Source organism: Rhincodon typus, chromosome 41 (genome assembly GCF_021869965.1).
Source record: "Rhincodon typus isolate 14 chromosome 41, sRhiTyp1.1, whole genome shotgun sequence".
In the NCBI taxonomy this organism is placed as follows: Eukaryota; Metazoa; Chordata; class Chondrichthyes; order Orectolobiformes; family Rhincodontidae; genus Rhincodon; species Rhincodon typus.
In genome coordinates this window covers 10,538,687-10,558,513 of record NC_063372.1, presented here as the reverse complement: position 1 = coordinate 10,558,513, position 19,827 = coordinate 10,538,687, and the positions used below count along the sequence as shown (strand labels likewise).

The 19,827-nt window shown below is 42.4% G+C and overlaps 2 protein-coding genes across 7 annotated transcripts in view; one reads left to right on the top strand and one right to left on the bottom strand.

The window, feature by feature from the left end:
* LOC109925297 (HIG1 domain family member 1C-like) overlaps positions 1-19,827 on the top strand; it is a 151,434-nt gene that overhangs the window by 1,748 nt on the left and 129,859 nt on the right. For 3 of the 5 annotated variants that reach the window (XR_007265869.1, XM_048618793.1, XM_048618792.1), the window contains exons 2-4: positions 2,540-2,642; positions 9,092-9,223; positions 10,938-11,004. Coding sequence is in view for 4 of the 5 variants with exons in the window: in XM_048618793.1 (XP_048474750.1) it covers positions 2,546-2,642; positions 9,092-9,223; positions 10,938-11,004 (296 nt within the window). In the remaining variant the exon portion in view is untranslated. Of the gene's footprint in view, positions 1-2,539; positions 2,643-8,663; positions 8,995-9,091; positions 9,224-10,937; positions 11,005-19,827 lie in introns of those variants that run through there. The other 2 variants (XM_048618795.1, XM_048618794.1) reach the window with 2 other exon arrangements.
* The window catches only part of slc11a2 (solute carrier family 11 member 2), a 137,700-nt gene continuing 130,756 nt past the window's right edge, over positions 12,884-19,827 (bottom strand). Inside the window, exons 17-18 of one of the 2 annotated variants that reach the window (XM_048618791.1) lie at positions 18,400-18,418; positions 12,884-14,845 (exon numbers count right to left, since the gene is read on the bottom strand). In XM_048618791.1, the coding sequence (XP_048474748.1) occupies positions 14,805-14,845; positions 18,400-18,418 (60 nt within the window). In that variant the 3' untranslated portion in view covers positions 12,884-14,804. The remainder of the gene's footprint in view (positions 14,846-18,399; positions 18,419-19,827) is intronic. The other variant, XM_048618790.1, reaches the window with a different exon arrangement.

Genomic DNA, 19,827 nt, shown 5'->3' with positions numbered 1-19,827 from the left:
TCAAATCTCCTCTCATTCTTCTCCTTTCCAAGGAAACTAATCCCAAAGTATCAAATCTATCTTCACATAACTAACTGAAGCTCCTCACACCTGGAACTATTCTCTTGAATCTTTTCTGCAATCTCTCCAATGCGTTCACATCCCCCCTAAGGCGCAGCCCCAGTACTGGATGCAACACCCCAGCTGAAGGTGAACAAGTGTCTGATAAAAGTTCAACAGGACCTCCTTGCTCTTGAGCTATATGCCCCTTGGTTCTGACAGGGCCACTCAGGCCCTGACCTCATTACAGCCTTGGTTCAAATGTGGACAAAAGAGCTGAATTCCAAAGATAAGGTGAGAGTGACAGTGCTTGACATCAAAGTCATATTTGGTAAAGTGTGGCATCAAAGAGCCCGAGCAAAACTGGAGTCAGTGGGAATGGGGGGAGGGGTAAAACTGTCTGCTCATTGGAGTCATACCCCATGGGAAGATAGTTATAATTGTTGGAGGTCAGTCATCTCAACCCCAGGAAGTCCTCAAGGGAGTGTCCTAGGCCTAACCATTTTCAGCTGCTTCATTGATGACCTTACTGCCATCACAAGGTCAGAAGTGGGGATGTTCACAAATGACTGCACAATGTTCAGCACTATTCGTGACTTCTCAGATACTGAGGCAGTCCATGTTCAAATATAATAGAACCTGGACAATATCCAGGCAAGTAACATTCATGCCACACAAAAGCGAAGCAATGACCATTTCCAACAAGAAAGAATCTAACCATTGACCTTTGACATTCAATGGTATCACCATTACTAAATCCCCCATTATCAGTAACCTGGGGGGGGTTACCATTGACCAGAAACTGAATTGGATTTGTCATATTATAAATACATTGACTACAAGAACAGGTAAGATGCTTGGAATACTGTGGCAAGTAATTCACCTTCTGATTCCCCAAAGCCTGTCCATTATTTACAAGGCACAAGTCAGGAGTATGATGGAATACTCCCCACTTGCCTGCATGAGTGCAGCTTCAACAACACTTAAGAAGCTTGATACCATCCAGGACAAAGTAGCCCGTTTGATTGGAACCACATCCACAAACATTCAGTCACTTCATCATTGTTCAGTAGCATTATTGTTCAGAAGCAACTGCAGAAATTTGTGAAAGATCCTTAGATAACAACTCATAAGCACTTCCATCTAGGTCTAGGGTAGCAGATACATGGGAACACTATGACCTGCAAGTTTCCCTCCAAGCCACTCACCATCCTGACTTGGAAATATATCACTGCTCCTTCAGTGTCACTTGGGACAAAATCCTGGAATTCCCTCCGAAATAGAATTGTGGGTCAACCTACAGCAGGTGGACTGCAGCGGTTCATGAAGGCAGCTCACCACCACCTCCTTAAGGGTAATTAGAGATGGGCATTATATGCTGACCCAGCCAGCGATGCCTATGTCATATGAATGAATAATAAAAATAAGTGATGCTTCCACTGTGCCACAAGAAGCTCTTAAAATTGACTCTTTATTAGAATTTGACCTATTTTTCCCAATGAATCTGTTCAGAGATGTAATTACACACCTCTGAAGCAGGTGGGACTTGAACCCGGGTCTCTATACATATACACAACCAGGTCCTTCTATTCATGTACCCCCTTAAAAATTGTACCTTTTGTATTGCCTCATGTTCTTCGTACCAAAATGAATCACTTCACATGTACACACCAACCTTTATCTGCCCCTCTTCACTATCCTCCTTACCGTTCACAACTTTCAAGTTTTGTATCATCTGTAAGCTTTTAAATTGTTCCCTGCACACTAAGGTCTAAATCATTTATATATTTCAGGAAAGGCAATGGTCTCAATACAATACAATTCCAATGCAAACCTTCCTCCAGCCCCAAAAAAATCCATTAACTAATACTCTGTTTCCTATCCCTCAGCCACTTTTGAATCTATGTTGCTACTGACCCTGTTATTCCATTACCTATAACTTTGCTCACAGGTCTGTTGTGTGTTACTGTATTAAAGGCCTTTTTGGAAGTCCATGTCCATAACTTCAACAGTATGGCCCTCATCAACTCTCTCTGTTACCTCTTCAAAAACCTACAGTAAGTTGGTTAAACACAATTTTTCCTTAAGAAATCTCTGCTGGCTTCTCTTAATCAAATTGCACTTGTCCATGTGACTATTAATTTTATCCTGGCTTATTGTTTCTGGAAGTTTCCCCACCATCAAAGTTAAACTGACTGGTCTGTACTTGCTAGGGTTATTCTTACACGCTTTCTTGAATGAAGGTGTAAGAATTATAATTCTCCAGAACACTGGCACTATACCTGAGTCTAAAGAAGACCAAAAAGATATGGCCAGTGACTCTGCAATTTTCACTCTCACTTCACGATACATCCTACGATGCATTTCATCTGGTTTGTTCCCTTAGATGGGAGTCCGTGATTGTAGTTTGTTTATGGCGTGCATAAGGGCAGTGTATCTCTTGACGTTTATGTGCTACTGTGGATTTTCTCTGTTCTTTTCATTTAATTTTTTTTTTCAGGAAGTAATGTCATCATCGAATAATTCTTGGTCCTCATCTCAGGATGAAAGTGAAAGTTCCAAGCTTCTCAGAAAATCAAAGGAGTCGCCATTCATTCCATTCGGTATGAATCTGTCTGAGGCATAAAACAGCAATAAAGTATACACTGCAAACCTGACACTACTATCTCGTGCTGGGGTGTCTCAGTGTCAGCTCCTGTATATGTACAGTATACAGTGGGTAACAGGGAATGATTCACTCCTGACTGGTACAGTTTGGTCTGTGTGTGTGCCAGCTTTAGGTCCTGTACATGTATGGGGTTGGCCGGTTCAGTGGACTCGATGGCTGGTTCATGATGCAGTATAACGCCAATGCCGTGGGTTAAATTCTAGCACTGGGTGAGGTTTTCATGAAGGACTCTCCTCCTCAACCTCCCCCCTCGCCTGAGGTGTGGTGACCCTCAAGTTAAACCACCACCACTTGTCTGTCTATAATGAGAGGGCAGCACAATGGTCCAGTAGGACTATGGTGAATTTACCTTTTATATGTACAGTACACTATGGGTAAAAGGGAATGATTCACTCCTGTCTGGTACAGTACAGCAAGGGTGTGTCTCAGTTCAGCTCCTGTACATGTACACTATACTGTGAATAGAAGGGTATGATTTACTCCTGTCTGCTACTGTATGGTCTGTCTGTGTGTCTCAGTGTCAGTTCCTGTAGATGTACAGTACACGGGTAAATGGGATCGATTGACTTCACCGGATACAGTATGTGTCTCTGTCTCACCTCCTGTAGATGTACAGCACACAAGTGGATAAAAGAGAATGGTTCATTCTTGCTGGTGCTGCAGAGTCACTAATTCCTTGTGTCAGTGGCTGTACGTGTATGATATGCAGAAAAGGTTTAGGAGGGATTATTTTGTTGAGTTTAAAGAGAAAGTGCAACTGGCATACAGAGGCCTCATTTTATATTCAAGAGAATTTATTCAGTTCCTAGAAGGAGTTTCACTTTTCACATTCACCTTGGTTATTGAAGCAGAATCTATTCCATTTGAAACAAGCCAAATCTGCTTTTTGGGGCCTTGAAAGTTGGGTTATTCCAACTTTCCTTGTATTCTGGTGATCATTTTCCCTCCTCACACATCACCAAATTAGTGCATTCATCACTGTGTGTGTCTGTGCGTCTGTCTTTGGGAACCCTAAACCAAAGAGGACAATCCTCCAAATTAGACCCTGTGGGTGTTCAAACATGATTTGCCTCTTCAAAGGTAGATTGAATCTTATTTACTGGTTTATTCCATACTGCTCAGTTTAATTTTTGGGGTTCGTGGTTGATCACTGTGCTTTTCCAATTATTGAGGTCAGACTAACTGACCCGAGATCTGTGACTTCCCATTGATTCTGCAGTTTCCAGCCCCATGGTTCTTTTGTTCCTGGGTATGATTCTCTCTTATCCCTGGTACCTTCCTAGTCTTTATCCTCTCCAAAGTCTTTATGTCTCTCTTTTCTCCTTATATTCAGAAGTGCTCTTAAACACAACTGAACGATTTTTCTCCCCATCACCAAATCACCCATGGAACCTTTATGTCTCTCTTAAAATGCCAAACATTTTTCCAGCTGAGGCCCAATTAATATATAGGTATAGGTATACTGGCTTTTTAAAATCTGCCTCTATCTAGAAATCCCAGTATCCTATATGCTTTATCGGATAGCTGTGCTAGCCTGTGTATTTAAAGATATTGCATCAACACTTTCAGGTTCTTTTAATAACTTACATTTAATTTGTATTGACTGCTCATTTTCCCAACAAAAATGTATTCTGTCATACTTTGCATCAAATTCCATCTGCCTTCTGCCTGCTGTTTCCTGTCCCAAAGCCTATCTTGTGTCTGTGCTAATACTGTCCCCTTTATAGCACAAAGCTCAACTTTGCTCATAAGCCTAACATGTATATTATTAGAAGCCTTTTGAGAATCCGTATACTTAACATCAACTGCAGTGTCCTCATCCACCCTCTCTGCAACCTTACCAAAAACTCAATCAAGTTCATCAAACTTGATTAACTCATAACAGATCTTCACCGGCTTTTCTTTATTAATCTATGCTTGTACAAGTGGTTGTTATTTCTTAAAGTTTCCCTACCACTGCTGTTAAATTCGCTAGTGTATAACTAGATGATTGATCTCTGCCATAGAGTCAAACAGCACGGAAACAGACCCTTCAGTCCAATTCGTCCACGCCAACCAAGTTTCCCAAACTAAACTAGTCCCATTTGCCTATGTTGGCCCTTATCCTTTTCTATTCATGTACCTGTCCAAGTGCCTTTTAAATGTTGTAATTGTACCTGCATCTACCACTTCCTCTGGCAGCTCATTCCACACACACACCACCCTCTGTGTGAAAAAGTTGCCCCTCGGGTCCCTTTTAAATCTCCCCTCTCACCTTAAAGCCATGCCCTCTTGTTTAGAACTCCCCTACCCCAGGGAACAGACCTTGGCTATTCACCTTATCCATGCCCCTCATGATTTTATAAACCTCTATAAAGGTCACCCCTCAACCTCTTACGCTCCAGGGGAAAAAAAGTCCCAGCCTATCTGGCCTCTCCTCATAACTCAAACCCTCCAGTCGTGTAACATCCTTGTAAATCTCTTCTGTACTCTTTCTAATTTAATAATATCCTTCCCATAGCAGGACAATCAGAACTGTTGACAGTAATCCAAAAGTGGCCTGTTTCGCCACAACATGATGTCCCAACTCCTACATTCAGTGCTCTGACCAATGAAAGTTTTCTTCACCACCCTGTCTACCTATGACATCACTTTCAAGGAACCATGTACCTGAACCCCTAAGTGTCTCTGTTTGACAACACTCCCCAGGGCCCTACCATTAAGTGTGTAAGTCCTGTCATGATTTATCATATCAAAATGCAACATTTTGCACTTGTCTAAATTTAACTATAGGGGAGGTGATGGCCTAGTGGTATTATCACTGGACTGTTAATCCAGAAGCCCAGATAACATTCTGGGGACCAGGGTTCAAATCCTGCCATGGCAGATGGTGGAATTTGAATTCAGTGATGACCATGAAACCATTGTTGATTGTCGGAAAAACCCATCTGGTTCACTAATGCCCTTTAGGGAAGGAAACTACCATCCTTAACTGGTCTGGCCTACATCTGACTCCAGACCCACAGCAATGTGGTTGACTCTCAACTGCCCTCTGGGCAATTAGGGATGGGCAATAAATGCTGCCTAGCCAGTGACACCCTCATCCTGTTAATGAATTAAAAAAAAACTCCATCTGCCACTCCTTGGCCCATTGGCCCAGCTGATCAAGATCCTGTTGTACTCTGAGGTAACCTTCTTCACTGTCCACTATACCACCAATTTTGGTGTCATCTGCAAGCTTATTAACCACGCTTCATATATTCTCATCCAAATTGTTTATATAAACAACAATAAACAGCAGACCCAGCACTGATCCCTGCGGAACACCGCTGGTCACAGGCCTCCAAACCAAAAAACAACCCTCTACCACCACCCTCTGTCTCATTCTGTCAAGCCAATTTTGTATCCAGTTAGCTAGCCCTCCCTGAATCCCACATGATCCAACTTTACTAATCAGTCTACCATGGAGAACTTTTCAAAGGCCTTACTAAAATCCATGGGACAATGTCTACCATTCTGACCTCATCTATACTCTTGGTCACACCCTCAAAAATAAAATAAAAATCAAGTATGTGAGACACAATTTCCCTCACACAAAGCCATGCTGACTATTCCTATCAGTCCTTGCATCTCCAAATTCATGTAAATCCTGTCTCTCAGGATCCCCTCCAACAACTTACCCACCACTGACATCAGACTCACCAGTCTATAATTCTCTGACTTTTCTTTGCAGCCTGTCTTAAATAAAGGCAAAACATTAGCCAACGTTCAGTCTTCTGGCACCTCACCCATGGCTGTAGATGATACAAATATTTAGGGGCCCCACAATGTCCTGGGATACGCTTGATCAGGTCCCTGGGATTTATCTACCTTTACACGATTTTAGAACTCCAGCACCCCCTGCTGTGTAATGTGGACTGTTTTCAAGACATCCCTATTTATTTCCCCAAGTTCCCTAGCTTCCATGTCTTTCTCCATAGTAAATACTGATGCAAAAATATTCGTTTAATATCTCACCCGTCTCCTGTGGTTCCACACATGGATGGCCTCATTGATCTTTAAGGGACCCTATTCTCACCCTAGTTGCTCACTTGCCCTTAATGTACTTTGTCTTTAGATCATTTGCAATTCTCCAATTCTCTGGCTTACCAGAGTGTCTATTGGAAAATTGTGGCCATAATGTGTGTAGCTCCTACCCCTTGACAACCTAGGATCCCTTCCATCCAGACTGGGTAACTTATCCCCTTTAACTACAGTCAGCCTTTTTGGTACTACTTCTTTCGATTGTTATCCCATTTCGTACCTCAGCACCCTTCTCTTCCTTGGTAAACACAATGTACTTGGGCCTCAGTAAGTTTCCGTTTTGGACCCTATTCAGCCTCAGCACCCCCTTGAAAACCCTTTTCAATTTTAAGGTGCCTTAGGAGGCTTTTGGATTACTTTTCTGTCAGCTGTCGTTTTGTGCTGTCTGTTTGACCCTCTTACTTCCTTTTATATTTCTGAATAGCTTTTCTGTTCAGCTTGATTCCTCCTTGTATTATCGAGCTAATATGTGTCATATAGACCTTGTTTTTCTGACTCATCCTGCTGTAACTCAATCATCCCGGGCGCTTGTGCTCTGTTTGTTTCACATCTGAACCATCGCTTCTTTAAAGGTCCCCCATTGCCTGATTACAGGATTGCTTGGCAGTCATTGATTCCAATTTATCCAGGCCAGATCCTACCTCAATTCATTAAAATTAGCTTTGCTCTCATTCAGCATTATTTTATTTCCAGATTGTCTTCCTAATAACTAATCCAAGCTGATGACACTGTCATCACAATTCCAGTAAAGCTGCACAACTGTAACATTCTCAACTTGAGCCAGTCTATTCCTCAGGATCAGATCATCAAAGAGGAAACTCACTGATCCAGAACATTCTCCTGAATACTTTTGGGTAGTTAAAGTCTCATATTATCACTCTTTATAGTTTATCATTATACAAGGCATTCAATACTGTTCCACATGGCAGTGGGGAATGGGTGACTGGGGTTAGGGTAGATAGGGAGAAACTGATTGTGTTTGCAAATTGAACAAGAACGAGAGGGCAGGATTTAAGGTTATTTGCAAAAGAAGCAAATGCAAAGTGTGAAAAAGTACTTCACACAACGAGTGGTTTGTGGATGCACTGCCCAAAGCAAGACAACATTGGATCATTAAATAGGAACAACATTCAGGGGTATGGGGAAAAGGCAGGAGAATAGTTGGAGAGCTGGTGCAAATAGAATGGGCCAAAAGGCTGCCTTCTGCACCATAACACTTCTCTAATTCTCTGGTCCATGCATCTCTCTAATTTCCTTGCATATTGTTCCTCAACTCCAACGAAATAGATTTTGTCTTTGGACCCTCAAGAACATTCTCTATTTCTAATAATGGCTACATCCAGACTGTGATGCTATCTCCTTTTGTTTCTTCCCTCTGTTGCCTGAATACTTTGCACCCAGGAATATTGAGCATCCAACCCTTCCTTTTTGTTTGAACCAGATTTTCATTATCAGCACAGCACCATAGTCCCACAGGGCGATTTGTGCCTGCAAATCACTAATATGATTAACATATGCACTTCAACTATAACTTAGACCTCTTCATAATTTCACCAACCCCATTTAATTCTGTGTTATTTCCCACTTAGTTTCCAAGCCGTCTGTTTCTACTGTGTAATATTACATCTTGGTGACTAATCCCTTAATGAATTAGTTTGTTTTCCCTTCTATACCTGCCCGTTAGGATATTGGTCCCAACTCTGTTCAGGTGCAACCTGTCCATCTTGTACATATGCTTGCTGTCACAGATTGGTCCCAATGTCTCAGGAATCTAAAGCTCTCCCTCCTTGGAGTATAAGGAGTTAGGTCTAGCTATGTCGAATGCAAACTAAATGGTATACATCATCACAGGAAGTGATGCAGTGTCACATGGTCTTTCCCTTGTAGCGTCGTGACAAGATGAAACCGCAGTGATGCGTTTCTTATATGAAATTTACGTTTTTATTTTAGTAAATTTACCTCTGTAAATATTGTTTAGCAGCACACCGAGACCAAGAATATTCTATTTACCTGCACCACATTTCTGGCCATGCATTAACCTGCTGTATCCTCCCATTTCTACTCTTGCTAGCATGTCGCTTATGTATGCGATCCTGCTTTTTTAAGTTCCTCCCCATTTCTTTAAATTCTTGTCTAGAGGACTTCAATTCTCTTCCTCCCTGCATCACTAATCATGATGTGGATTGGGGAACCTGCATCCGTGTGCACATGGTGGAAAGTAATAGGTGTGTGCTGAATATTGTGGGTGAGAGAGGGTCGGCTGATCTTGCTCCAGTGCTTGTTTACCTGCCTGCTAATTTGCAGTGGATTTATTTGATTTAGGCATAGCGGGATGTCTTGCTATCGTGGCGTTGGGCTTTCACAAGCTGCGCAAAACCAAGCAGAAAATATCGGTGCATCTGATCCATATGAGGGTGGCTGCACAGGGCTTTCTGGTGGGAGCGATGACTTTGGGTAAGAGATAAACACTCATTAAATCATTTCCCACACTGCCATAAAATGTCAGTCACCAGTATTCCAAGGAGAAGATTCTTAAAATTTGAGCAATATTTCAGGAATGAGACATTTCCAAAAATGTTTTTCTTTTAGATCAGACCTTTATTTCCTTTTGTTCAGAACAATGATTTTAAATTGTCCACGAGAAGCGTACTTTGGGAAATATCGAGCCGTATGTGGAATTTTTCCCTGTGCTATGCTTTGGACTTCACAGCCAGCTGAGCAGCTGGAAGAGTGAGCTGCTGTTAGACTGTCATCAGTGACCAATCTGCCACTCTTTACTTCAAACTTCCAAGTGTCCAGTTGTGCTTACATCTTATCTATTTGTTTCTTTCATGGGGCAAAGTCAAGTCGTTCAGGTTTTCTATATGGTGTGAGCAGCCTGGGGGTATTTCCTCTTCTGGGAGAGAGGATATGTTTGCACAGTAGGTTGGATGGTGCCTTTGATGGAAAAGATCACAAATCTGGGGTCTGTGGGTGGCTGGGGTGTAGTTCCATTTGGGGAGCTGTGGGTGGGGCAGAGTGTACTGGATCAGGGGGTTTGGGAGTGCGAGTACACAATCTGAGGGAGGGGTGAGCATGGGGAGAATACGTAGAGTCCACATGTTGCTGGGGGGAATATTTACAGGGTCTGTTGATTAGAGAGGGAGTGTATGGATGTGGTCTGGTCATGTGTAGGTGCTATCCATGTGCAGTTTCTACAAATAGGATAGGAGGGTCGGGGTTTGGAGCAATATGTGTGGGGTCCAGGGCATGGGGTGGTGGGGGAACGAATTTGATTCGTACGTACATTTTTCAAATGTCTTCACCCCTTTTCATTGCCATTTGGGGTTCCACTCCTTGGCTGTTCCCTCTCCATTCCTAGCCTGTTTCTACAAACTGGTACTCCATCCAGCCTCCCTCTCCCTACCCCAAGGACAGAGATTTGCCAGAGCTCATTGTGAGTTCCTAGCCCTATGATCTTGATTCTGCACTGGGCATTGTCTTTGCTCACAGAATCAGTGGCAGATCTCAGGAACGGGAGAGTAGATCTGTGGAAATTGGATGTCAGTCTTTCAAGTATAAGTGGGTGAGCATGAGTTGGTGGCTGGATGATTGGGCTACCAAACAATGTCCAAGTGTCTCATCTGTTTCAAAATAACTCTTCATTATTCATAGTTACCATGACATCAAAACATCTTAAATTTTTACAGTTCATTCAGTTTCCACTTCATTAACTTTGGTAGCATCCTCTTCCTTCTTCGCTTTTCCACCTAGTTTCAATTTCAGCAATGCTTGTAAAGCTGGGCTATAAGTGAATCTCCCCTGTCTTCTTCTCTCCTGACTCCTGATATCTCAGATATTGCCTACCCTGACGCTTTGCCCAAGGATCCATTTTTAATGTGAGATTTAACCATCTGGGTTATTGCACGCAAACCCACCCCAGGTCCTGCCTCAACTTTCCAGCAGTAATCCCTGAACTGGTCTCCTTGCTGATATCCCCCTTCCCAGTTCTTGCAAACTGAGGTCAATGGCAAGACCCCAATCATTCCCTACCTGTGATCATCAAATTCATCAGTCTGAGGATGGTAACTGGGATTGTTGGTTTGCAAACTGAGACAGCAATGAGCTAAAATCCTCATGCAAAAGAAATGTGGTGACCCAATGATGTTGAAATTTCAATCTTTTCCAGGTGTTGCCTACTCTATGTATAATGATCACATCAGGAAACCTCGGCAAAAATGCAACCCTCTGCAAAAGTGAGTTTTGTTTTTGGACAGTGGTCGGGCCTGGGAGCATGACTTATTTAACTGATCTGTAATAGATTTTAGAAGCAAGTTATATGCCTCACGTTGAGTCCGGGTCTGGACAGTGCAGTTTGTTTTCATTAACACGACTTTAAAGGTTTAATAAAGTTTTCTTCCTAAGACTGTGGGCGTGCATGGGATTTTCTAATTCCTGAAAGGCACTAGCTACAGGGATAGTAAGAACTGCAGATGCTGGAATCAGAGATAACACAGTGTGGAGCCGGAGGAACACAGCAGGCCAGGCAACATCAGAGGAGCAGGAAAGCTGACGTTTCGGAAACGTCAACTTTCCTGCTCCTCTGATGCTGCCCGGCCTGCTGTGTTCCTCCAGCTCCACGCTAACTACAGGGAGTTGCACAGAAGTTCCTCTAAATTGTCTAACATTATTCTTGGGGGAAACGTGCAGTTTGAGAGACCACAGAGGGTTACCTAGTTTGCTGCTGACAAAGCTGTCACAGTTTGGTGATTTTATTTTCTTGTCTCTAGATCTGCTCACTGCCACATAACTCCCATTGTGAAACCTCTTGCTGTCCAATAGTCCTCTGCTGCGGCAGCTTGGAGCTATGGGTACTGCATCTTGATTTTGGTATCCCCTGCACTGTGTTTCTTGCTGACAATTAGTCGAAAGTGCAGACAAAATCTTCCAACTTTGTTTCTTTGCATCACTGTTTGCCTACAGCTGTATGTTTTTTCTTTCTCAATTGTTCCTCTGCCTCTTTGAAAATATGACCATGTAGCAGTGGCTAATCGCTGACTGTAGACTCTCTGTGACATTAGCCAACTTCACTCCTACATCAGCTGATCTGCTGAAATCTTAATTCATACTTTTGTTAACTCTAGACTCGATTGTTCCAATGCACTCCTGGGAGAGATGTGGTAATGTCACTGGACTGGTAATCCAGAGGGACAAGGTTTCAAATGCCACCATGGCAGGAATTTAAATTTAAATAATAAATCTGAGTTTGTGCAGGACATTGGTGAGGCCTCTTCTGGAGTACTGTGTCCAGTTCTGGTCGCCATGTTATAGGAAGGACATGAATAAACTGGAGAGGATTCAGAAGAGATTTACCAGGATGTTGCTGGTATGGAACGTTTGAGTTATAAAGAAAGACTGGATAGACTGGGACTTTTTTTCACTGGCGCGCAAGAGGCTGAGAAGTGACCTTATAGAAATTTATAAAATCATAAGGGGTATAAATAGGGTTAATGGTAGGTGTCTTTTCCCTAGGATGGGGGCTTTCAAAACTAGGGGGCATTTTTTAAGGTGAGAGGAGAGAGATTTAAAAAAGATATGAGGGGCAAATGTTTTACACAGAGCGTGGTTCACATGTGGAGTGAACTTCCTGAGGAAGTGGTGGATGTGGCTACAATTACAATGTTTAAAAGATATTTGGATAAGTACATGAATAAGAAAGGTTTGGAGGGATATGGGCCAGGAGCAGGTAGGTGGGACTCGTTTAGTTTGGGATTATGGTCGGCATGGACTGGTTGGACCGAAGGGTCTGTTTCCGTGCTGTATGACTCTGTGACTCCATAAGTCTCAATAATGGTCAGGAAACTATCAATATTACTGCACTGTTAAACACATGATGAAAACAGAAAATGTTGGAAATGCTCAAGCAGCATCTGTGGACAGAGAAACAGTTAATACGAGGAATTGAGTTCTATTATGGTCCCTCCCAAGTGATTGGAGAGCTGTTTGAAGTCCCACATCACCTGTTGAGGCCCAGTGTTATTTAATTGCAGTCTGACACTGAAGGAACCAGATGGGTGGAAATCCTGGGCTGGCAGCTTTTCACTGCTGGCAACCTCACCAGGAGCCGTTTCCGAGTGGTACTCATTGAATAGCTTACAGACAGCTGGCACATGTACAGTGGGCCCAGTGGCTTCCTTTTGTGATGTATCATTCTGTGATACGATGGGCAGACAGTGTGATTATGAAAAATAGGTCACTGCCAGGTGAAATAAAGTGGATGGTCACGCTTAGGAACTGCAGACCTGTTTTTCTTTTATTTCATTGGATATAGGCCAAAATTTCTTATCCCCATCCCTAACTATTGACACATTGGAAAGGCTCAGCAAAGAATCACAGACTGATTGGACAGTCAAATCCAGGAACTACAAACTGATTGAGAAGCCACACCTTAAAATGACAGACTCGTCGGAAAATTAGACCCGGGAACTAGGGACCCACGAGGAAATTACCTGATAAATGATAATTATTACAACCTTAGAGGGGTAGACTGTCGGAGATATTGCAGAGATCACAATTTGGGTATTGTTCCACATGGTAGAAGGGTAGCACTCCGATAAAGTGTACATTTAAATGGCGTTTGATAACGTAGGTGTGCTGGTCCTGTCTTCAATGATGAGGTTTGACAATAGTTAGAGTATGGCGTAAGCTGAAGTGAAGGAACAATGCTATTATAACGGTAGCAGTGGATGGGGCTGGATGCTGATCGGGCTGCCCCAGAGGTTCACTTGCAGGGCTCTTTCTGCTGATGTACATGAATGAGTTGCAGTCTCAGTCTATATGCTTTGATGTGGAAAATTATCTTTATTCTGAAAAGTGCAGAGTCTTACATATTGGAAGTATAAATAGGAAGGCCATGTGTACTTCATGGTAAGGATGCACCTAACCAAGGGGTACATTGGATTTTGTGAGAAGAGATACTGTTTCTGGGATGATGGGCTCAACAACTTCCTTAATTTAACCCCAGTGTTTTGAAGCTATTCATCTTCTAGATTTCATGGATTTTTTTTTTTAGTCATGCAGGAGGAATCAGATGGTAAGATAGCCTGCCTCTGGACTTCATTCCCTCCCTTTTTGCTTTCCCAGAAGAGAGAGAGTCAGAAAAACAAAGGACAGCCATGGTAGGTAGGCAAGAAGCCATAGACAGATTGGGAACAGTGAGTCTGCCAACTGGCTACAGGCGAGTTCTCACTCTATTATGAACAATGCTGCCTTTGTCCAATGTGTCACTGGCGATCTACCAATGACAGTTAGATTGCACTGTGCAGTTAGATGTCACCATGGGGGAAATGATTTGTGAGACATGAAATATAATTTCTCCCATATGCTCAACCTGCATCCCAACCCACAATGCCCCGCCTGTACATTTTCAGACACCCTTAGAAAGTCTGTGAATATGTTTGGCTTGCTATTTGCTTCACTGATACAACCCAAAGGTCTATACAAATTCCCATTTATCCACAGACAAAAACAAATGCAACACTGCATAAATGTTAGGAATTCATCTATGTTCTACTGTCCAAATACAGATCCAAATACTGTCCAAATATATTTATAAGGCTTCAGAATGGCATTGTGTACATTTCACCGTACATGAACAGCCTAGATGGTTCCAAGTCAATCCAGGAAACTCCGGTCAATCCTTGTGGAGATTCATACCTTGGAACTGAAAAACTGGAAGCATCCTTCCCCATACCGCCAGAAAATGCTGCACTATTTCCTATTCTGCACAGGTCATGATCTTGCGAATCAATGCATTACATGATTGCCTAAGGGCAGTTTTGATACAAGTGCCACCCGGATTCTCTGTCAGCAAGAAATGTTGATTGTTCCTGGTATTTAAAAACAGATTCTCTGCCTTGGTGTTCCCCTGCGCTTGAACAGTGAATATAGTCTTGGGATGTTAATAATAATGACTGCAGCATAGAATGGGATTCATCTTAACCTTCTGACACTGTCAGCTTGAGATCACCATGGGATTCACGTGTGGTTGTCCATATCACTCAGCAGAGAGAGTTCCATAGGCGTTCTGAAACCAGTCTAAGAGTAAGAGAAGAGAGAATAAGGGGCAAGTTAGTTGATCAGGTCATTGCTTCAGCTGAAAATTGCTGGAAAAAAAAAGGGACACTGTAGATGTTTTTCGTCTTGCGTTGATCAGGACCGAATCATAAGAATACAAAATCTTGAAGGGAACAAGGGAATTTATGTTGTATGAGCAGAGGGTGCTGATTGGTTGGCAAGGGGACTCTAATTGGTAGAGGCTTTGCCATGGAGAATGAGTCCGGGAACACTTAACTGCCAGGTTTTTGTTTAAAATCAGACTAGGCGAGTCAACGTTGATTGGTCAGGGTATTACCATGAGGATTGGACCAGAACATAACCGCTGTCCAAGTTTATGTCCAGTTGCTAAAGGTGCAGTGCGTGGGTATGTTTTTTCTCTTTGTGATGCTTCAATTTGCCACATGTTACTTAGTTGAGTGGGTAAATATACAAATTGGTGTGTTACACTGAATGCATGTCCCCACAGTCCCTCCCTGACCTGTGCCGAGTAAGCTGGACTGCGGCCAGGTCAAAGTTACTATCACTGGCCTCTGTGATCGCGGGACGAAGGTCGGGGAACTTGGAATTGTCAAAAAATTTCCTGCCCTTGATCATTATCCAGTGAACCTTGTTGGAAAGTGCAGTGCCAAAGGCAGAAGCAGCCTTGGATGTCTTGCTCCCCTTGGTTGAAAAGTTAAAGGCGGAGATTGTTTCACAAAGGATGCAGCCTCTGTAATGAGTTGTGGGACTGATTTTTCGTACTCATAAAGTACATGGTCCCAGTCACGTCGTGCTGAAGCAGTGTCACTATGAGGAGACTGAAAACCAAAGTGTTTGACGTAATTACAGAGGACTAAGTGTTTCACCTTATAGGGCCGAGGTTAAGGGACGGTGATGGTGTAGTCTAGTATAGCACTACACTAGTAATCCAGAACATCTGGCTATTCTGGGTCCTTGGGTTTGAATCCAATCATGGCAGATGGTGAAATTTGAATTCGATAAAAATCTGAAATGTTTAAAACTTCTCCAGTGGCAATCATGTAATCGTTGTCCAAAATAACCCATCGAGTTCACTAATGCCTTTTTAGGAAAGGAAGCCTCTTTTTAAACCTGGTCTGGCTTACATGTGACTCAGACCCACAGCATATGGTTGACACTTAACTGCACTCATGCTGGCATCCGTATCCCATGAATGAGAAAAAGGTAAAGAAAAGATCACATATTGGTGGGATGGGTGCTTTTTCTGTGATAGTCAGGCAGCAATTGTGTTTCTTTCCATTTCTTGTTTGCACAGGCAAAGTTCAGCAGATCAACAAACTGCCTTGGAGTGGCTGCAGGACAGCTGGGGTGGGAAATAATAGCTGGTACTAAGACACTGGTTACATCACGGGGACACCAGCGTGAGGATCTCTTCCAATGTCCATAATCTTGCCTTAGTGATCACACTTAACCTTTTCAGATGATAAGAGACAGGAGAGAGTAATTGGCCACTCCTGGTGTTGAACAGACCCCAGTGTAGAAAAGGCCCAGATTTTATTCCCCAGCCTATTCTGTGAGCCAAACCTAACCACAAACAGCTAGAGGAATGCTCCTGTTTGCCTCAGTTTCCTTATATTATGAATAGAATAAATCATGTTGTGATTCCTGCTCCCCATCATTATTCAGGTACAGTTATGGGAAAGCATCTTTGTACACGTCTCTGTCTCGAAGTGTTTATGTGTGTATTTGTATGTGCTGTGGGGAAGGCATGCGTGTGTCACCTATGTTTTCACGTGTGTCTGGGCCTGTGTGTGTGTACATGTGTGACCCATGCGTCTACATGCAAGACTGTGCATGCCAATGTGTCTGTGTTTATATCTTTGTGTGTATGCCTGCTTTGTGTGTGTTCTTGCATGTCTGGGTGTATATGCTTGTCCATTCATGTGTGGTTGTCAGCGTATGTGCGCAAATGGTTGTTTACATGTAATAGATATGTCTGTGCATACTGTGTAATCATGTCTGTGTGTGGGTGTAGCTGTGTGTGTACTTGTGTGTCAGTGCGTATGCCCATTATGTGTGAGAGTATGTAAGCACATTTTGGTGTGTGAATGAATATGTGTGTGTGTGTCTGTGGAAGTTGACTTTTGGCCAATGAGCACTAAGCCAAGTTACCACACGAGAACAATGCTAGAAATCTGTATTGGATGGAACAAATGAGCTGCAGTCAAACTTACAAAAATCCTTTGTCCAAAGTCACTCAAAACAGTGAACTAATACAATTGCTGTAATCACCAGTTGTTTTTCTTCTCCTGCATAGTGCCATTTACATTTAAAAGTCTGAACTACAAATGCTGAGTGAGTGTAAGACATTCTTCAAGTTCAGGTGGCACTACCAGGTGTACTTTCTATAGACTACAGCTGAATATTGTAATAAAGGTATATAGTATTATCATTCACAGTTTGAGTTTTAAACTAGAGAGAGCTTTGTGACTTTAGTTTTATGACCTCTTTTAAGAGGTCAAAGTCATTTGGCAGTGAGCTAAATCCATCATTTCCAAGAAAGCATGAACTTTAAGTTAAATGCCTCAATCAGACAGGTGGGAAGTTAGTTGCAGAAAAGTGTTTGCGAAGTTGAATTGGATGATATACAGAAAAACAGACCAGATACCACCTGGTTTGAATGGAGTCCAGAAGAATTAGGTTTCAGTTTTGAACAATCAGATTTTTAGTTCAGAAGAACAGTTTCACTCTAGCAGAAAGATAGTCTGTCAGTTGTGTGCAAAACTCCAGACAGAAAGTTGAGTTTGTAGAAGTCGCTTGGCTGTCAGAAATGGAAAGGAATCCAGACCCCCAGAACTAGAAATAAGTCTCTAGGCCATCAATCTGGAAATCGTCAGTTGAGCAAGAATTCCTCAAATTAAGATTGGAGTGATACTTCAGTGGGATTGAGTATCTGTAAAGGACATGGCTGGGGGAGAAAAGGGTGAATTATTCTTTTTGCTGCTGATAAGATCTTTCTAAACTGTCATACATATAGTTTTCCTAATGTGAATATGTCCATTGGCAAACCACCATGGTAACTGATGCAAGCATTAAGCCAGGTTTCATTCTGTGGGAGCTGACTTGTCCAGTATTAGAATCACTCAGTTGGGATGATAACAACATGGAAATTAACAGTGGGGGGGGGGGGGCAAAAGAGCTGATAGTTGGAATATTTCATACATCAGAGGACAGGATAAACACTTGGGAGGTTCTAACTTAGTTCAAAAACAATTTAAAAAGCAAAGCAGTCATCCATAGAGGTGTTCTCTATGACAGTGGAAAGTGCGCACCAAATCATCAGCTGTGCCCACCAAGCCATTACCAGCATGCAAACATCTAGGGTAATCTACACCATCTCTAAAGCAATTTTCTATAGCACCCATCACTACAGATAAAGTTGCTGGTCTACGGTTGCCCCAAATTAATTGTGCATTGCTAAAGAGTCCGTTTGACATCAAATGTGTGCTTAATTTGGATGCATCAGTCAGAATCAGAAATTAATGATTTACAGCTCATGGACAATTAGTACTTACTGGTGTCTTCAGGAGTTGCCTACAGGAAGATATACATAACAAGAAAACATCACACATGGCCAGCTCCAAGATTATACAAATCATCAAAATTCGCAGTAACAGTTAACATTACTGGCACAATGGTGTAGCTGGTACAAACCAATGACTGGTGCAGAATCATAGTGGAGATTTATAAAAGAAATTCATCACATGCCTAGTTCCCAATCGCTGTATGAATCTGCACTGTTATGGAAATTTCAGTGAAATCTGTGAACCTTTACCATGTGGTCACATAAACTGTTAGAAATTGCCCTAATAGATTGTCTTTCTAGATCATAAATGTGGAGAATTTTCATTTGTAAAGCTTTGACATGCAAATAGGTCTGGCACAGCTTAACACTGAAGTGTGTTGCTGATGGCAACAGGAGTGTTGCTGTGTAATACTGGTGTACTGTGTTGGTGGGGGTCAGGTCTGTCATGATAACATTGTACTGTACTGATGAGGACAGGTCTGTCACTCTAACACGTATACAGTACTGACAGAGATACGCCAGTCACTGTCTGACACTGGGATATTGTATTGGTGGGGACAGGTCAGTCACTGTATAACACTATTATAGTATGAGTGAAGATGGGGCTGTCACTGTATAAGACCATGACACAGTACTGGCAGAGACAGGTTGGTCACTATATAACTCTAGTATATAGTACTGGTAGGGTCAGGTCATTTGCAGTGTAACACTTGGATGTAGAACTGGGGTACTGTAATGGTTTGTGAACAAGTTCGTTAGTGTAAAACACTTGTCGACAGTGCCTTTGGGGACATGTTATAATATCCTGACTGTGTCTGGAGTAGAATCCAAATCCGTGGCTTGATGTATGTCTTATTGAATAGCACAGCAGGCTCGAGGATCTGAGTATTCTACTCCTATTTTGTATGCTGTTGATGGATAACATACCCAAAACAAATTACTCCTGTTGATCACTGGGGAAGCTTTCATTTACGTTACTTCTCTGGTGGAAAAATGGCACGCTGTCAGACCATAGCGTACAAGATAAAACACATTTATTTACAGGGTGCATGATACAGAACCACTGAGAAGTTATTGAAACAGTACAATACTTAGAGAATGACAATCAAGATTTTCCATGGGCATTTAAACTCCCTAATTTTAGAAATCATGTTTGTACAGGTTGATAAATAGTAGCAGTTTGGATAAAAACAGTTTATTGTGGACTATCGTCTTGTACACTTAGGGTGATGAGAAATTGATACATCTCTGACCACAACTGAAGTGAGGCAATCAATGTTCTGATTAATAGCTAATGGGGAGTTGCTTATGGTAGAGGCATTTCTCCCACAGTTTAAGAAATTGTACAGCTTGAATTATAAATTTTATAAAGGGGGGGGGGGGGGGGGGGGGGGGGGGGGGGAGGGTGGGGGGGGGA